This window comes from Ascaphus truei, chromosome 7 (genome assembly GCF_040206685.1).
Source record: "Ascaphus truei isolate aAscTru1 chromosome 7, aAscTru1.hap1, whole genome shotgun sequence".
NCBI classification, from domain to species: Eukaryota; Metazoa; Chordata; class Amphibia; order Anura; family Ascaphidae; genus Ascaphus; species Ascaphus truei.
In genome coordinates this window covers 45,453,784-45,474,401 of record NC_134489.1, presented here as the reverse complement: position 1 = coordinate 45,474,401, position 20,618 = coordinate 45,453,784, and the positions used below count along the sequence as shown (strand labels likewise).

The window sequence follows — 20,618 nt, the reverse complement described above, 5'->3', positions numbered from 1 at the left end:
GCATACCAAACGTCATGGTATAACCAAAAATGCAGGTCCTCATACAGAGGTAACAGGAAGGGTTCACAGTTTTAGTGTTAGGACCTGCATTTTTGGTTATACCTTGACGTTTGGTATGCAGGCTTACGACGCTTTGGCCAAAGGGTTTAACTAAATAACCAAGTGATTACTATTATTATTGAAATATTTGAACTTTATACTGATTACTATATATGTTTTGTCAATTTGATGTAGCATTGGGCACCCCTGTCTTTTGTTGTATACACTTGCCACGCTAAGTAGCACTCTTTTTGATATAAATATATATTCATGATGTGGTGGGTGTAAGAGTTTGAGCTAGCTGGGAATGTGTGTGTGTGTTAAACTTGTATATGCAAACAGAGGGTTGGGTGTTTAATAACTCCAGTAGAAATGCATTAGATAAGAACATAATTCAGCAAAAAAAAAGCAGTCTATAGAGTAGAGTGACTTGTAATCACACACGAGTCAGAAATAGAACTTCTCTTACTATAACATCATATATAATATAAGGAGGGGGACGTGTTGGACAAAGTCTAGACATTTATTGCAATAAGAGAAGGTAATTGGTTTGAAGTTTACTCGGGGTCAGTAGGACAAATGTCAAATACTTAAAAGAGCAGCAGACAAAGACACAGTTGAATATTCCTCAGGGATACTGTATACAGTAAATAAGATGAATTTATAGAATATGGGTTGAGTCCAAAAGCTGCAGGGAATACTTGGGGGAGATGTGAGGAAGTCCTTACCTGAAAGGGTCGGGGATGCACCACAAGGCCTCCCAGCTTAAGCTATATTAATGACTACAGTAATAATAATAATAATAGTTGTCCGTTATAGTTGATGATAGGTTCTTCATATTGGGTGTTTTTATGCTGGTTTTTCAGAATCAGTACATTCTCTCATATGGGAAAGACCAGTGATTTCCAATGGGGGGGTTCTTGAGGTGTCTCCAAGGGGCTGGCAAAAATAAATCTGTGCTGGTGGATCCCAGACAGTATATAGCGGGTTCCTGAGCCTGTGTGCACACCACAATTAGTAAAGCCTCAAACAGCACCTTAGTGTGGGCGGTATAGTTGTCAATTACAGCAGGAGATCTCAGTTACTCCCCACAATGTTTTGCATCCACAGCAGCAAGGCATTGTGGGGTGTGACTTTGGAAGCTCCCGCAGTGAGTGACAGCTACACCCCCATGCTCCCTGCACACACTGAGGGGCAGTTTGGGGTCTTAGTAAGCATGTGTTTCCCACACAAGCTAGGGACACGATACTGCCTGGGATCGGTGACACAGGTTTCTTAGCGGGAGTCTGAGTCGGCGATAAGATTAATTAGGGGTTCGGGAAATAAATATTTTCTAGCAGGGGGAGTACAGTGTAAAAGAGGCTGTGAACCGCTGGAGTAGACCAATCTTTGAGGAACAAACTCTGCTACAAGTTGAATATGTACATTGCTGGGGGTCAGAAGTGATGCTTGATTGATTGTAAGTTTCCTTTTTTCTCTCGGAGCTTCAACCCTGGCAGTGTACCTCATTTTAAAGTATTCATTACTACAGTAGCCTGAGGTGGCACAAATGTATTTCAGAACACAATGTCATTTCAAAATGTGTTGTCACTTTTAGCTTCACGTTTCAATCATTTGTGTCATTCGTTGAACATAGTCTCAATTTCTGAGGCAGCATTTGTGTTAAGAGTTAACATTGTATTACAAGTTTGAGATAAAGCAGATGTTGTAATACTAACATTTAAAAATGAAATATTTCAGGACCATGTACAAATTATACCAACAATTTCAATGTGTGCATTTTTATTTTGGCAGGGGGAAGAGGCAGATAGGCGCAGTTATTCCACACTAACAACTGTAAGGGAAACAGAGACACAGACAGAGCTTCTATCTACTGTCCCAGACGAAGACGGGAAGGAAGAGTGTGAGGAGTTGAATGATCAAGAGGAGGAGGTGGCGGAAAAGGAGCCTGAGCATGTAGAACGAGACGGCAGTGGGGGAATAGAGAACCAGCCTTTTATCAAGCAAGGAATGACACATTTTTATCAGGAGAATGGAACATTGAGGGCAAAACCCAGCACTAATGGTATCTACATCAATGGTCGGGGACACCTTGTATAACTACCGCCAAACAAGAGAATGCGAACTGCATCACTGAAGAGCCCATCGTTTTGTGGGAAACCTGGAAAAAACACTGACATTACATGGGAAGTGCATGAGGACCTGAATGGCATCGTAACTTTCCCTGGAGTCCAAAATGTGCCATATTTGCTCAAATTGGTATTTAAGAGTCTCCTTACCAATTACATTTTCCCACTCTACACTGAAGCAATATGCTTAGATCTGGACAATGAAATTGCTGACCAAAACAATTAATTGTTCCCAAGTTCGGGGGTGTATTTGCTCTACCAGATGCTTTAACTATATTATAAGGATCTGAACTTTCTCATCACAGACATGGATGGGACTTTGCACCTGGACAATGATTCTATATATAAAAAAAATTTGCTCTAATGAAAATGCATTGCTTGTGTCAGTCCCACTTTTACATTGAAAACTATATGTTTGTATTACAAAAAGTTACGTTACATTACAATGTGATTCGGATCAGGGAGAAACATCACATTCTGTTGTTTTTATCCTTAAGGTTTTTAGTGGTCAAACAGTTAGGTCGGTCACTTAAGTTGAGAGCGTTGCTACCTACAGTATGCCTGTTGTTGCTAGAAGACCCTGTAATGAATCACTCTGCAGTGTTTTTGCAGTAAAAGGGTTATCAGGGCTACAATGCTGGCTAAGCATTCACTCAATAAATCACACAGGAGGATACAAGTGATGACATTGTATTCAGTATTCTTATAGTTCTATTTTTTACTTTGCAGTGAGGCTGCACTTTCAGTACTAGCCTGTTCCCATCAAGATTAAAATAACCTTATGTGGTAACCTACTGAGTGTTGCCGGGGCTGTATTACAAACCATTCTAGCAGTAATGGGCTAACCGCTATTTAATTGTGACAGAAACAGTTGTGTTCATTCAGTATGATTAATTACTAACTGGGGCACAGTCACCAAATGGGACTAGCCCTATCACTCAAGTTCTAATTTCAGCGTCAGCTTAATTTGTTGGTAAAAAGTCTGCATGGAAGAGGACACCATATTGCTAAGAAAATATCCTTACAGGTATAATTGCATGGGTGCAAAGCTCCGACATGTTCCAGTTTACTGTATGGTCTGAGCTTCCCGCAGACTTTCAGTAACCTGACACTTTTCCTCTATAGTCTGAGCCTGATCATGTTCTGCAATAGACTTTTAGAAGAGACAGGTAACCCCAAAATGTGAATGGCAAGAGTGCAGAATGTCACATTACATGGATGGAAGCTGAGAAACCCCTTGGATAATGTCTCTCTTATTTCCCAATTGCCACCCCTCTGTGAAATAGAGGACAATGAAGAGGAAATGTAGAGATGACTTGATTGGAAATGGTCAGTGCTCAGATAGTCGGGACCATGTAATTCTTTGGATGCTATGCGCTCAGTGATGTCAAGGGCTCAACATCTGTTCCGTCCCAATAGGAATAACAGGTACAAGATGTTTACTTTGACACAACTGAATAGGAAGTGCAGCCAATTGGAAGATCTCACAGAAGCATTGAAGAGAAACACCATTTTATCTGTGAAAAAAAGTGCACTCCAAAAATTGAAATCTTGAGACGGGGTTTGTAGCCCCTAGATAATTTGTACATTCTAATTGCCTGCTTGTGAAACAGTTAATTTGTATTATATAATGGTATACAGCAGCATTAAGTCATTTAAGGTGTATTGTCCTATGTGAAATCTAAGGGTTATCTGCCATTATAAATATATACATACAGATGTAAATAGATATGTAAATGCATTTTGGACTTTTTAAGAAGGAGAAAAAAAACTGTAAAACAAAAACTATCTTGCTTTTGATTTACATCCGTGATAATATTTATATGTTGTGTAAATATTTTATATATATTTATATTAATATTAGGGGTACAGCGGATTTTGTTTTTAATTCTGGGGGGGGAGAATGGTTGTATAAAATTGATTTCTAATTGAGCGGTTATAAGTCTGTGCCTGCCAATTCTTTTGTAAATGAATGCTTAAGCACAAATAATTGAAATAATATAACATCGAGTCTGTTTATAAAACCATTTATGTGTTTCAGGTTAAAAATGCATATCTGTAACTTTTTTACTTTGTGGTAGCTGCACATACACCTAGAATAATTAGAAATCAGTACTGCAAGCTCCAAATGGGCACCTTGGAGGAGTAAAAGGGAGACTTCTGTTCATACAACATTGTTTAAATGTGATGGAGCACTGCAATTGGATGCAGATTCAACTATTGAAAAGAAACAAATATATGTCAAAATTAAAAGCATGGATGTTTTTTTTCCCCCACTTAAAGTTTATTGAATTTTGCAAAATGATGACGTGGGCCCCAGATATTAAAAGGTAGCGAGGAAGATGTTGGTAAATTGGTAGTTCTGCACTAGCGATTCGGATATCAAAAAGTCAGACATACATCAAGAATAAAATAATATTTGTCAAAAGTTTGTTATTAACATAATTAGACCATGGCTGCCACACATTGTAAAAGTTATGCATTGTATTATTTAGGACGTTGGTAATTTTTTTTCACATTTTCGCTCTATACCGTATCTTATCCATCACTTACACTATTGTACTGTACACCTAGTTGCTGTATAAATGTGGCTTTTCAATTTTGTTCTCCAAATTTATGTATGTCTTCTATGGGTTTATTTAGGGTTAAAGATAGCATAGCAATCACATTAATTATGGATTAATTGGCCTTCCACAATGGAGTTATTTAGAGCAGGCTCACCACTTATGCTAGAACCGGACCTATCCACATCCCCTGGTGCACAGGGACAAGGATCCCAGTTATATGACTGAGAGTCTCGCAGGGGCCAAGTAACATCTGAAAAGTAACACAGGAATTTTTCTTCATCACACGACATATTCAGCTTTTATATCCTCCCACTCCTCTGCCTCAGGGGCACTACCAATACGCTTTTCCCACTGTGAAACATAACTTATATTTTTCAGGAGGTTTAGTAGAAAATGTACCATATAACAGAGATATAATGCCTGTTTGAGTGTAGGACAAGCACATTCATTTAAAAAAGGTCAGAGTAGAAAGTGGCAACATTAGTCGGAGAAATCTTTCAACTATAGTTATCTCACAAACTCCCTTCCCGGCATCCCCATTCCCCCACATAGTCGGACATATTTAAACCAGGTTTAAAAACCTTTATTGGAAACATAGGGGATTACGGTGTTAAAGCACGACATAATCTGATACCTTCCCATATATGGATGGAGTGTGCCACAATTGGTGATCTTTTTGAGCAGAGGTTTATCTGGGACCACAGGACCATATTAGGTTTCATACGTAATACAATCGCAGAGTCTATGTCCACCAATCGTTTAATACCTGGCTCACAATGCCATGAGAACAGATGACTTGCCGAAAGAGAGTTAACAACAGAGAAAGTGTGGTTGAAACTGGGAGAGAGACAGAGGCTGAAGAGAAGCTCCCCTCCGCTGCCACCATCCCCACCACTATCACCGTCACTGCCGCCGGCAAGGGGCGAACAAAACAGAAGGGTGGCTGGGTGGAGAGAGACTGTGGAAACAGGTAAACATGGGAGAGGGGCTGAAGAGAAGTTGGGAAAACCCCCACCACCATCACCACAGGCAACGGTCAAACAAGCCAGAAGAGGGGGGCGGAGAGAAACGGTGAACGAGGGAGAAGAGAGGGGCTGAAAGAAGTTGGAGGAGACCCCACCACCATTATTTGGCCGCCATCTCCATCACCGCTGGCAAGAGTCAAACAAGACCGAAGAGGGGGTGCAGAGAGACACTGGAAGCCCGCGAACGAGAGAGAGAGAAAGAGAAGGTAAAACCATATTTCAAATTGTCTGTCTTCAAATCATCCCTTGAAGTGTCTTAATTCAATTCAGCTTTCACACTTGGGCAAGACAACACCCATCTTAGAAAAACCATCTGTTTTAACATTCCTCACGTGCTAATTAAGTTGCTTGGGTCAGTCAGGTGACATTTTAGAAGTATATATGTAAGCACACAACAGCCTTGCTGTTTGCAGCCATGTTTTAAGTAGACAGGTTTAAAGTAGAATGTTAGTGCTGAAGTTTAAAAGGAAGTTCAAAAAGAAGTGGAAAGGGACTACACCTACTGGTTCTGATTCCTGCACTTGACCTACTCTGGAAATGAGTATATCATCTATCCCAGACTGCACATCTCAACACATAACTATTGCTGTGATGCCGTCTTTACTTTTTATATTTGCTGTAACCTCACTTCTTTTCAAATTATGCACTTCCTTCCACCAGCCTCATTTTGTCTCTAACTCTATTTACATATCTCCATCTCTCCTTTCTTCACCACTTCTCAGTTCACATGAACTCCTTTCCTACCTGCGCCCTCTGACACCACACAGTTATATCCCCTGCACTAAAAAACACCCCTACAAATCATCCTCACACATACTCTTTCTATCCATGCTTCTCCTTTCTTCTGGGGATATCTCTCCCAATCCTGGTCCCTGCTGTTTTTTCCCTACATGCTCTCATCCTCGCCTCCCACATGCAACTTCTACTCCTGGTGTTAACCCCTCCAACCTCTTACCCATCTCCTGCCAACCTCCCTCCTCTCTCCCTTTCTCCTGTGCCCTTTGGAATGCTCACTTCCTTTCTAACAAGTTCCTCTCTGTGCATGACTTCTTTCTCTCTGCTCCTATTTGCTATAACTGAGACCTGGCTCATTCAGTCTGACTCTGCTCTGGAAGCTGCCCTCTCTCTTATGGCGGCCTCTCCCACACGCCTCGCACTGATGGCAGGGGTGGAGGCGTGGGGCTCCTGCTCTCCTCTCTCTGCCATTACTGAACCCTTCATATTCCCCTCTCTCTTGCTTTTCCCTCCTTTGAGGCTCACAGTCCAGATCTTTTCTCCTCTCCCTATCCACGTGGTGGTCATCTATCGCCCACCTACCTCTACTCATCCCCCTTCTGCCTTTCTCACTTTCAATCCTGACTCTCTTTCTCTCTTCAGACTCCCCTGTTCTTCTCCTTTGGGACTTCAATTGCCACATTGATGACCCCTCTCTCCCTTGGGCTTCCCGCTTTCTCTCTCTAACATCTTCTTTTGGCCTTCAACAGTGGACTGCAGCCAGCACCCACAAGGATGGCCACTACCTAGACCTGGTTTTCACTAAAAACCTTTCTCTCACTGATTTCTCCACTTTCCCCTTTCCTCTCTCTGATCGTCACCTCATCTCATTTTCTCTCTTTCGCTTCTCTCTATCTCCATCTAGCCCTCGTTTCTGCAGAAACCTGCACTCTATTAACCTACAGTACCAGCTTTTGATTCCACTTTGCACTCCTCCCTCTCCTCTCTCAGTTCTGCTTCAGACCCTGACAACCCTGGTCAGGAACTACAACTCTGCCATATTCTCCTCTCTTGATCTACATGCCCCGCTTATCCTCTCTGCCGTCCTCGCCCTTCTAACCCCAGATCCTGGCTAAATTTCTACACGCGCATGCTGCGTACCTCTGAACGCCTCAGGAGGAAATCATTCACTCGCAAACTTCCTTCACTACAAATGTATGCTTTATGTTTCAACTCTGCCCTCTCTCAGGCTAAACAAACCTACTTTTCATCACTAATCAACACTCACAAGTATAACCCACGCCGACTCTTCTCTGTCTTTGACTACTCAGACCACCCTCGGCTGCCTCCTCTTCTTCCTCCATCTCACCTCAGGACTTTGCTGACTTTAAGGAAAAGGTGGAATCCATACGTCTGAACATCCCCTCTGTTGCCCCCCCCTTCCATCCAACACCGCTTCCTAACTCTCCCCCTGCCTTCCTTGACTCTTTTTCCGCTGTCTCGGAGGAGGATTTGTCACTGCTGATCTTCTCTTCTCCCTCTACCACCTGCCCTCTTGATCCCATTCCCTCCCATCTCCTAAAACCTCTTGCTCCTTCTATAATCCCTACACACACAGATTTTTAACTCTTCCCTCTACTCTGGTACCTTTCCATCCTCCTTCAAGCATACAACCGTTATACCATTACTCAAACAGCAAGCTTGACCTTACCTGTCCTAACTATCGACCTGTGTCCCTCCTGCCTTTTGCCTCCAAACACCTTGAACGTCTTGTATTCTCTCGATTTGCTACATTTTCTCAACACCTATTCTTTCCTAGACCTTGCACAATCTGGCTTCCACACTGCTCACTCTACTGAAACAGCCCTCACTAAAATAACTGAGGACCTCCATGCTGCCAAAGACAGAGGTCATTACACTCTGCTCATATTACTCGACTTCTCTGCAGCATTTGACACCGTGGACCCCCCTCTTCTCCTTCACATTCTCCATACTCTTGGTATTCGTAAAAAATCTCTATCCTGGATCTCCTCTTACCTCTCCCATCGTACTTTCAGTGTCTCTTTTGCCAACACCTCCTCCATCGATCTCTCTGTGGGTTACCCCAGGGCTCTGTCCTGGGACCTCTTCTCTTTTCTCTGTACACACTTTCTCTAGGTGACCTAATCACATCTTTTGGGTTTAAATATCACCTCTATGCTGACGACACACAAATTTACCTTTCAACCCCTGACTTTACACCTGCTGTACAAACCAAAGTTTCTGAATGTCTCTCTGGAATATCATCCTGGATGGCCATCCGCCGACTGAAACTTAACATGGCAAAAACAGAGCTCCTAATACCTCCTCCCAAACTTGGCTCTACTACCTCCTTCCACATTACTGTTCGTACTTCCATCATTCACCCAGAAGCCCAAGCACGCTGCCTAGGGGTCACACTCGACTCCTCTCACATTCGCCCCTCACATTCAAAACCTGTCGCCTATTCCTCCGCAATATAACAAAGATACGCCCTTTCCTCTGTTACTCGACTGCTAAAACTTTGTCTCAGGCCCTCATTCTCTCCCGTCTCGATTACTGTAACCTGCTGTTCGGCATTCCTGCCTCTCACCTGTCTCCCTACAATCTAGTACAGAGGACGGGGAGGGGGATCCCTGCTCAGCCCAATAACATCTTACTAGAGTGGTGCTATCAGGGACAAAACATATAGTGTTCATGGAAGAGAAAAGGACCCTATATCAGCGGTGCGCAAACTGGGGGGCACGCAAGATTATTTAGGGGGGCGCAGGCTGCATGCGGGGAAACCTGGGGGCGGGCAGAGCTGTGCATGGGCGGCCAAGAAGCAGCTCCCTGCTGCTGCTTCTCTGTGGCTTGCTGCGGGGCCTTCCCTGCACACAGACATCCCCTCCTCTTCCTGTCTGTTACCCGGCTCAGTTTTCAGCAGCACACTGGGGGGGCCAGAGCAGGAGCAGACTTAGCACTTTCCCCCCCCCCCCAGGTGAAAGTGTGTTGTGATATGAGTGTATGTTGTCTGTGTGTGTTGTGATTGAGTATGTGTGGGGTGTGGGTGTTGTCTGTGTTTGTTGTGATTGAGTGTGTCTTGTCTGTGATTGAGTGTGTGTTGTGTCTGTGTTGTTTATATTAATTAATTAATAGCCTGTTCTTGTATAGCTCTACTAGTTTTACATAGCGCTTTACAGAGACATTTTGCACGCACAGTCCCTGCCCTGTCGAGCTTACAATCTATGTTTTTGGTGCCTGATTGTGTGTGTGGGTGTTGTGATCGATTGTGTTGTATGTGTGTGTTGTCTGTTGGTTTTGTCTGTGTGTGTGTTGTGATTGAGTGTCCTGTGTTGGTTGTGATTGTGTGTGTGTGTGGGGGGGGGGGGTTGTGATGTTGTGTTGGTTGTGATTGAGTATGTGTTGTGTGTGTGTGTGTTGTGTCTGGCTGTTGGTTGTCTGTGTGTGTGTGTTGTGATGAGTGTTTGTCTGTGTGTTGTGATTGAGTCTGTGTGCTGTGTCTGTGTTGTGATTTTGTGTGTGGGTGTTGTGATTGAATGCAGCAATGCACAAACTGAGGGGGGGGGGGGCGAAAAAGCTGTGTGCGGGGGCGGGCAGCCGAAGATGTGTGCAGGCGGTTGAACAGGATAGTGCAGGTGGTGGCCACGTGATGGTGTGTGCGCACGCGGGGGCTTCGGAGAAGCAAGCCCGAGCGCTGTGATGTCAAACGCCCTTCCTTCCGGTGTCTGCCCTGCAATAGCGCTGGGTTCCTGCTCTCCTCCGCTGGCAACCTGCTTCGCTGCGATCCTCTGCAAGTGAAAGGGTAGGCTGCCACTATATCAATCATACTATGAATGTACAGAAATAATAGGGGGAAAAAAAGTGAAAAACCCTTCCCGCTCGTGCTTGCAAAATTATGCAGGACACCCTGTGCTCATGCTTGGAGAGTTGGTGATGTCACCGTCTCAGCGGCAGTGTGGACGCAGCCTAATTTTGCAAGTGCGAGCTGTTGAAATAAGTATTTAGACATACAGGCGGTCCTCGTTTTACGACGCTTCGTTTTACGACGAACGGCTTATCCGACGCTTGTCAATGCATCCCTATGGCCCGTTTTACGACGCCCGAACGGCTTATCCGACGCTCTTACGACGCTTTAAAAAATTGCTACAAATGAACAACCAGACGGCTGCAAGCTAAGGAGATCATTCTGAACAGTCTGTGTGAAGGTTTGGTGGTGTATTTTAGGCCCTAAACCATGGCTGATCAAAGCAAAAAGCAAAGTGCTGTTACTCCAAAAAGGAATAGAAAATCTATAACTTTGGAGACCAAGCACAACATCATAAAGCGCTCTGAGAAAGGAGAGACGAACACAGAAATTGGACGTTCCTTGGATATACCTCGCACAACTATTGTGACTATAATAAAAGACAAGGCAAGAATCCTGGAACAGATCAAGGGCTCAGCACCTATGCAAGGTACGACAATAAGGCAACGTGCTGGGCATATTGCTGAGGTAGAAAAACTCCTCATCATATGGCTGGAAGATCAATCCCAGCGTCATGTGCCCATTAGTTTAGCCTTAATTCAGGCCAAGGCTTTGAGTCTGTATGAGGACATTAAGCAACAGCATGGAGAAGGGGCCACTGAGGAAACGTTCACTGCAAGTAAGGGCTGGTTTATGCGGTTTAAAGAGAGGGCAAACTTGCATAACATTAAAGTGACCGGTGAAGCTGCTAGTGCTGATGAGGAGGCAGCTAAAACCTTCCCTGTTACATTGGCCAAAATTATAGAGGACGGTGGCTATTGCGCACGTCAAGTGTTCAATGTTGATGAGACTGGGCTCTACTGGAAGAAAATGCCCAGTAGAAGCTACATTGCAAGAGAGGAAAAATCTATGCCCGGGTTTAAAGTTGCAAAGGACAGGCTGACTCTTCTGCTTGGTTCAAATGCTGCAGGTGATTTCAAGCTAAAACCTTTGCTTGTTTATCATGCAGAAAACCCTAGGGCATTCAAGGGTTATGCAAAGCACACACTTCCAGTGATTTGGAAGTCCAACCGTAAAGCATGGGTAACAGGGAGCCTTTTTGAGGACTGGTTCCAGCATCAATTTGTTCCGACTGTGCAATTATATTGCATGAACCAGAACCTCGATTTCAAAGCGTTGCTGCTCCTGGACAATGCTCCTGGCCATCCCGTGTACCTGGATGACCATCATCCAAACATCATGGTGGTGTTCATGCCCCCCAACACCACCTCACTGATACAGCCGATGGACCAGGGTGTTATCGCTTCCTTCAAGGCCTACTATCTTAGGCGAACATTTGCCCAGGCCATCAGAGCAACCGATGTGGAAGGTGGTCCAACCCTAAAAGAATTTTGGAAGGGTTACAACATTCTTCATGCAGTGAGAAACATCGGAGAGGCATGGAATGAGGTGAAACAATCCAATCTAAACGGAGTTTGGCGTAATTTGTGCCCGGATTTTGTGTCTGATGTCCAAGGCCTTACAGAGACTGTTGCAGAAGTTACAGAAACTGTTGTGCAAATGGCCAGAGATCTCAACTTGGAGGTGGAAACCGAGGATATTGAGGAGTTGCTCGCCTCACATTCTAACGAGTTGAGCAATGAAGACCTCATGCAATTAGAGGAGCAAAAAATTGCTGAAGAGGAGGCCCACCAATCTGCTGATGTGGCACAGCCACAGCCACGTAAATCTTTGTCTAGCAAAATGTTGGCTGCGGCATTCAAGCACATTGATAGCGCACTGGCCATATTTGAGGACAATGACCCTAACATTGAACGGAGTTCAACAGTCAGTCGTGGGGTGTCTAACCAAATCAGCTGCTATAGAGAGATCTACACGCAGAAAAGGAAAGGATCTGTCCAGACTTCAATGAAGAGGTTCTTCAAGAGGCCGAAACCTTCAACCGCACCTACATCACCTCCAAAAAGTCCGTTGTCTATTGAAGATTCCCCCCCCCCATCATCTTCCTCCAATAATTGATGTGTTTTTTTTTTTGCTCGTGTACATTTCTGTACAAAATACAGCATAGTATTATTTTTATAGTTTTATTTTACAGTTCTGTAATCAATAAATATAATGTTTACATCATAATCTATGTGTGTGCTGCATATCTTATTGCTTGAGTAACATTTTCTGTGTATTTTAGCATTAAAAATGCCTTCAGGAACGGAACGTTTAATTTAAACTGTGTTCCTATGGGAAAACGGGTTTCGCTTTACGACGCTTCGCTATCCGACGCCATTTTGAGTAACGCATTGCGTCGGATAACCGATGACCGCCTGTATTTGTATTTACATTGTATACCGTTTAATAAAGGGTTTTTTTTCCCCATGTGATTTTGATTACATCAGGCAGGGGGGGCCCGAGAAATGTCATGGATAAAAAGGGGGGCTCGGCTTAAAAAGTTTGCTCATCCCTGTCTTATGGGATATATTGCGTAATGATATTTCACATATCACTAGCAAATGAATTACTTAATGATATACAGTATGGGTTTGCGCTTTATTTTGTTCATCACTATCATTCTGGGGCTACGAATACAAACATCTCTGATGCCAACTAGAGGAGAAGCATGCCCTGGCAAATTATATCATAGTGAGTATAGAATTTGAGTAAACAAACCTACTTAAACAACATTTGTCTAAGGCTGCGCCTATAGTTCCGTCGATGGCGACAATGGTGATGTCACCCGTCGCCAAAAGTTATGTTTCGCCGGGCGGCGGCGGCGGCCCCGGTTTCCTGAAATTTGATTAGTTCAAGGGCTGTCACATGAGGCGACAGCCCTTGAAAAATCAAATTTTGCCGGCTACCAGTTTTCGCGCCGTCGCGCTTACTATAAGTGTACGCGGCGGCAATGCATTTGTTTTCGGGTGACGTTGCATCGCCGGCTCTATAAGCGCGGCGTACGTCTTGGAATGAAGAATCGGGGAATTACACTGCATCAGATATAATCCAAAAGCTTCTATCTTTGCCGTTTTTATCAGCTAATGGAAGGGAAAAGGGAGGATGCAGAATGCTAGCTAACAAGTCACAGGCGCAACCAATATGATGTCTTATTCTGAACGGATCTGTATTCTGCCCACAATGTGTTCCAAAATGAGGCTCAGTATGTAATCTTATTTAGACAAACTAATGTCACATAAGTAGGTATGCGAGACAAATTAAGGGGGGGATTCGCTAACCTCCTTTACAGGTTAATGTACTACAATCACCTGTTGACTGCTATTCAAGTCAACGGCAGTTAACGCAGGATCGCAGCGTGTTCTCCCACACGGGAGGTTCGTGAATCTCCCAATAAGAGTATTGATAAAGCAATATATTGATTTGGATAGCTTTGGCTTAGCTCAGCATGAAACATACGGAAGAAGAAACAGAAACTGCATGTTCTGTGAATCACACGATCACCGCCTGCTGGACAAACTAAAAATCATTCGTTGCATGACTGCTAGATTCCTTATCCCTTATATAAAAACAGCCGTTCCATAGGAATCCCAATAAAACACAGACACCTTATTTGGGGTATAAAAGGCCACCGCATTTATTAACATAACCTTGCCAGCTCCATAACACTCGTATTAACCAATTTTCACCATAAGTGCCAGCCACTGACCCTAATGTGGGCACGGAAAACCATAATATACCAAAGGTTAGCGGCGCACCCCAATGCCACAAAGCTGAAGGTGTTGGGACTACTTCCCATTCCCCATTTAGGGGCAAAACCATATTTTAACATTTCAACACATGCCGCCTTAGCTGGCAAGGATACCCGTCCCGCTGTGGCAAACATTCATATATTACTTATATATAACAGAAATAACAGTCAAATAAGATTTTTTACAATCATTTCTCAATTTCTTTCAAATTTGGGAGTGGGAGGGAAATTTGTTCCTTCACCAGTTCCTTACTGACAGTGACAGAGACTGTTGAGGCTTCCAGCACACAGGGACCACCTGTTGCTTGAAATAACAAGGAGAAAAAGGAGAAAAAACGGAGCACTACCCAATGGGAGAGGACAGAGAGATGCGTATCCCAACAGGGATAAAACAAATAGCACATTTATTGGATCGTGGAATAAAGGCTATAAGCCCAAACCAACATATTTCAAGCCCCTAAGGGCTCTTTATCAAGGTAAAAAGCCTTTTACCTTGGTAAAGAGCCCTTTGGGGCTAGAAACATTGAACTTTAGTGGGGAGAGAGGTGATGGTGGGGGGAGAGAGGTGATGGTGGGGGGAGAGAGGTGATGGTGGGGGGGAGAGGTGATGGTGGGGGGGAGAGGTGATGATGGTGGGGGGGAGAGGTGATGGTGGGGGGGGAGAGGTGATGATGGTGGGGGGGGGAGAGGTGATGATGGTGGGGGGGAGAGGTGATGGTGGGGGGGAGGAGGTGATGGTGGGGGGGAGGAGGTGATGGTGGGGGGGAGGAGGTGATGGTGGGGGGGAGGAGGTGATGGTGGGGGGGAGGAGGTGATGGTGGGGGGGGAGAGATGATGGTGGGGGGGATAGGTGATGATGGTGGGGGGGATAGGTGATGATGGTGGGGGGGGATAGCTGATGGTGGGGGGGAGAGGTGATGGTGGGGGGGGAGAGGTGATGGTGGGGGGGAGGAGGTGATGGTGGGGGGGAGGAGGTGATGGTGGGGGGGAGGAGGTGATGGTGGGGGGGAGGAGGTGATGGTGGGGGGGAGGAGGTGATGGTGGGGGGGGAGAGATGATGGTGGGGGGGAGAGGTGATGATGGTGGGGGGGAGAGGTGATGATGGTGGGGGGAGAGGTGATGATGGTGGGGGGGAGAGCTGATGATGGTGGGGGGGGAGAGGTGATGGTGGTGGGGGGGAGAGGTGATGATGGTGGGGGGGAGAGGTGATGTGTAAGGAGGAGAGACGTGGTGATCATGGTGGGGGGAGAGGTGATGATGGTGGGGGGGAGAGGTGATGATGATGGTGGGGGGGAGAGGTGATGATGATGGTGGGGGGGAGAGGTGATGATGATGGTAGGGGTAAGAGGTGATGATGATGGTGGGGGTGAGAGGTGATGATGGTGGGGGGGAGAGGTGATGATGATGGTGGGGGGAGAGGTGATGATGATGGTGGGGGGGAGAGGTGATGATGGTGGGGGGGAGAGGTGATGATGGTGGGGGGGAGAGGTGATGATGGTGGGGGGGAGAGGTGATGGTGATGATGATGGTGGGGGGGGGAGGTGATGATGGTGATGATGATGGTGGGGGGGAGGTGATGTGGAAGGGGGAGAGACGTGGCGATGATGGGGAGGGAGAGCTGATGGAAGGGCAGGGAGAGATGTGATGGGGGGGGGAGAGAGAGGTGATGGTGGGGAGGAGAAAGAGGTGATGGTGGGGAGGAGAAAGAGGTGATGGTGGGGGGGGAGAGAGAGGTGATTATGATGAGGGGAGAGAGGTGATGGTGGGGGAGAGAAGGATGATGGTGGGGGGAGAGGTGGTGATGGGGGGAGAGAACTGATGATGGTGGGGGGAGATAGGTGATGATGGTGGGGGGAAATAGGTGATGATGGTGGGAGGATAGAGGTCATGAGGGTGGGGGGGGAGAGTGGTGATGTTGGGGGGGAGATAGGTTATGGTGGGGGGATTGAGGTGATAGTGGTGTGGGGAGGAGAGGTGATGGTGGTGGCGGGGGAGAGAGGAGATGATGGTGGAGGGGGAGGTGATGGTGGTGGGGGGAGAGAGGTGATGGTGGGGAGATGTGATGATGGTGGGGGAGAGAGGAGTGGAAGAGATGGGGAGGGGAAGAGATGGGGAGGGGGAGATATGAGGAGGAGGAGGAGGGGGAGAGATGAGGAGAGGGAGAGATAATTATGATGGGGGGGTTAGATAATGAGGAGGAGATGATAATGAGGGATGATGATGAGGAGGGACAATGATAGAGGATGGGGGAGGGGAACAGGGAGGGAGAAAAAATTGCAGTCAGTATTAATATTAATTAATAATAATGGGGCCCTGAAAAAAATATTTAGTTATTTATATTTTTATTTAAGTAAACAAATGTTGAATGAAAAGCTGTATCAGAGGTCCCACAAAGAGGCGCTGTTTAGCACATTTGGGTTATCAGGAAAAAGAACGGGGAGGGGTAGGCGGGGGGGGGGAGAAGATGTAAATATGACACTTAAATTATGCTTAAAAACTGTGTCAACGAAAATGACATCGAAAATATATCCCCAGCAACCTCCTGGGAAGTACAGAAAAGTGTTCATTCAACAAGCTTCCCCCAGGAAAAAAGTGAGAGAAAAATAAAGCTTAACATTAAGCAAAAGCATACTAGAAGTGAAACACAAACACTCAGGGGACAGCAAGACATTGACAGAACAATAGCAGCGAGAGAAAAATGTAATCTACTAACACAAAAAATAGAAAAATCACTGCTTGGGTTAAAACACAAGTACCATGAGAAAGGGAACAAGATGGACAGACTACTGACCAACCAATTAAAAAAAATGTCATACAACATTAATAGCATCCAAAGACAGGACGGTAGCATTTATTTGATTTATTTATAAAATGTTTGACCAGGAAGTAATACTTTGAGAGTTACCTCTCGTTTTCAAGAGTTTCACTCTTTGATAAAGCGCCCTGAGCGTGAAACATGTCAGAGTGTTTGTCAGGATTTTGTTCCTATGTTCTTTAAACCTAATAAAGCTTTGAAAGAATTTCCTGTGTCCCATGCTGCATCGATGGGGCTGTGCTCCGGTTCCTATTTGGATTTCGTTTTCACGTATGTCCTGGGCATAGCGTTAAAATGACTAATAGTACATGGTTACAAATACAGTTACATAAGTGGACAGGGTTATACATTACATAGCATAACACACAACCCAAAAATCATTAAAGTGGAGTTTACACAATTCTATGAAATACTCTACAATATTGAAGCCTCACGGACAGAGATGATGCACAAATAGAAACAAACATTGATAACATCCTAAGATTAAAACAATCAATCCCAGCGTGAGACAAAAACGTGACGTACACATTACGTGGGAAGAAATTGAAAAAGTAATTAGAGAATTACCTAACGGTAAAAGGCCAGGCCCAGATGGGCTACCTCACACGTATTATAAAACATTTGCCCAATCCACGATACCGTATATTCAAAATAAGTTTAACTCACTAAGAGAATCAGGGAGCCTGAACCAATACATGCCAGAAGCTCACATTACAGTCATCCCGAAGCCAGGAAGAGATAAACTAAATTTCACAAGCTATAGACCAATTTCACTTATAAATGAAGATGTCAAAATACTTGCAAAAATATTAGCAAACAGACTGACCCTATACCTACCAGAATTAGTGAACCTGGACCAGACAGGATTTATTCCTAAAAGAGATGCAAAAGATAATACCAGATTAATTATTATTATAGGCTAAAGCAGTAAAATTCCGTGCATTATTGAAATCCCTGCTCTCTGATTGGATAATGCCTGGAATTTTAACCAATCAGAGATCAGGGATTTCAATAATGCCCGGAATTTTTGCTGATTGCAATGTGTTGATATCAAATGTGTTTATTTCCAGCCAATCAGCTTTCAGAACAGCTCTGAGACAGGGCAGGGGATTGGTCAGAAGGCAGGAACAGCTCGGTGACAGGGCAGGGGATTGGTCAGGAAGTATCAGCCACGGGTTGACTCCTCCCCCTCCCTCCGTGAACAGAGCTGACTGAGCAGATTCAGTTGAATTGGAGAGGGAGAGAGACTGCAAAGTAAGTAAGTGGCTGTCTGCAGTTTGTTTGTGGCTGCAGTTTCTGTCTGTCTAGTGTGTGTGTGTGTGTGTGTGTGTGTGTGTGTGTGTGTGTGTGTGTCAGTAGCAGTGTTTATGTGTGTAGCAGCAGCAGCAGTGTTTGTGTGTGTGTGTGTTGTGCTGTTGTGTTGTATGTGTGTGTAGCAGCAGCAGCAGAGTTTGTGTAGAGCTGCTGTGTGTGTGTGTAGAGCTGCAGTGTGTGTGTGTGTCAGTGTCTGCAGCAGTGTTTATCGGTGTAGCAGCAGTAGTGTGTGTGTGTGTTGTGTTGTGCTGTATGTGTGTGTAGCAACAGCAGAGTTTGTGTGTAGCAGCAGTTTGTGTGTGTGTGTTGAGCTGCTGTGTATGTGTTAAGCTGCTGTGTGTGTGTGTGTTAGCAGCAGTGTATCGGTGTAGCAGCAGCAGTGTGTGTGTGTGTGTGTGTGTGTGTGTGTGTGTGTGTGTGTGTGTGTGTGTGTGTGTGTGTGTGTGTGTGTGTGTGGTGTGCTGCTGTGTTGTATGTGTGTGCAGCAGTAGCAGCAGTTTGTGTGTGTGTAGAGCTGCTGTGTTGTGTGTGTGTGTGTGTGTGTACACAGAGGGGGCAGCAGTGTGTGGATATAGATAGCTGCAGTGTAAGAGTATATAGAGGTGATTTAATGTATTTACCATTTTATTTTAATTAAAAAATCTATATAACTATACAAAAGTGTCTATTATTTATGAAATAAGCCTACATTTAGCCTACAATAGTAATAATCCCCTCAGAACAGGGCATTACTGGCCAATAATGCCTTGGCTGGGTTAAAGTCCCTCGGCTTCGCCTCGGGCCTTCAACTCTTCCAGCCAGGGCATTATTGGCCAGTAATGCCCTGTTCTTCGGGGATTATTACTTAAATATTCTGAACCAAACCCCCGCCATGATGCTGTTCATTAATGCAGAATAGGCGATTGACAGGATACAATGAAGGTTTATGTTCAGTTTGCTAGAACTGGGTAAATGTTCAGACAATATGTTAAAGCCTTATATAGTAACCCTTCATTGAAAGTTGAGGTAAATGGCCAATTGTCAGAGATATTCAAAATACTTAACGGTTCGCGACAGGGCTGCCCGCTATCCTCGTTACTTTTTGCATTAGTATTGGACCCACTTGTGGAAAGGATAAGGAACCACCCTGACATTACAGGTATAAAGATAAGGAACAGAGAGCATAAGATAGCACTATATGTGGACGATATTCTACTAATCGTAACGAAACCCAATAATATCATTGCTAAATTTAGTGAAAGTTCTGGAGACGTATGGGCAAGCCTCTGACTTTGATTATAGGGGCAATGTGGCTCTTCTAATAAATGTAAAGCCCAGCTATTGCCCCATTGCCTGGATGAATATACAGGGTAGGCCCGTATATTCATCCTTTTGTGGCTTATTGAGCCAAATATGTACGTGTAAAGTGATTGTACCATTTATTATTGCTGAACTATTAGTGTTGGTGTATAACCAACTTTGTGTTCTGGATACCCTGGGTATGCTAGACTGGTAATACACTTACTCAGCCTGCAAACCCAGGGATCCGGGTGCAAAGGGTCCCACAAGGAGGTGGTGGAAAATTGAGGGTGGGGATTGACAGTCCTCTTGGCTGGGAGCCGTTAGTTTGATAAGCAGGACCATTGTCTACCCAGACAGAGAGACGCCTATGTGACGTGGGAAGGAAGGGGTTAAACTGATTTGCTATGCATTACTGTGTTTGCCCTGTCCCAGCCATTTTTATACCCCATTTGCAGGCCATTCCATGCCTGCGAGGTTAAAAGACAAGATTCATTGCTTGCCATACCCTCTAACCGACACATTATGGCGGTACAGAAGCTGGCATTTCAATGAGAAATACTAATTCTAGAACAAAAGCACCCAGAAACCTGATTTTTGAGGTGCAAATACAGTGAACCACTACATGCACATACATATCATTTTTACAGTTATAACACAAATATAACATGTTGTTTTAATAAAGTGTGTAAAAACTGCAGATCTTAAATGTAAGGCAGGAGATATTTTTTGTAAGTCCAAGCAGGAATTCCGTGGACATACAGCTGTGAGATGGGTGAATGAGCTGGGGTATTTTTATGACGGAGCCTCAGAGGGATCTAGCTGATTAGCATCTCCCGGTCTAAAAGAGTGTCAGTTATGAAAAGACCCAGAAGACCCATAATGTATACAAAACTGGCATACTGATGCACAACAGATGTCAGGCTAGTGACACCTCTGGGTCAGAAATCAGACTCAGTGGCACTAAGTTATGGGTGTAGCCCAGGTATGCTAAGTGGCATGGGCGTCAACCTGACCCATGCGCCCTGCCCACTGGACAGCCCTTTTGACCGGTCTTATGA

General features: G+C 44.8%; 1 protein-coding gene and 1 long non-coding RNA gene across 2 annotated transcripts in view; one reads left to right on the top strand and one right to left on the bottom strand.

Annotated features, from left to right (window-relative positions):
• Positions 1–4,438, top strand: part of NECTIN4 (nectin cell adhesion molecule 4) — an 88,441-nt gene extending 84,003 nt beyond the window's left edge. The window contains exon 9 of the mRNA XM_075608185.1: positions 1,834–4,438. Coding sequence (XP_075464300.1) covers positions 1,834–2,139 — 306 coding nt within the window. The 3' untranslated portion in view covers positions 2,140–4,438. The remainder of the gene's footprint in view (positions 1–1,833) is intronic.
• The window catches only part of LOC142499182 (uncharacterized), an 82,148-nt gene that overhangs the window by 19,081 nt on the left and 42,449 nt on the right, over positions 1–20,618 (bottom strand). The gene's annotated exons all lie outside the window — the stretch shown is intronic.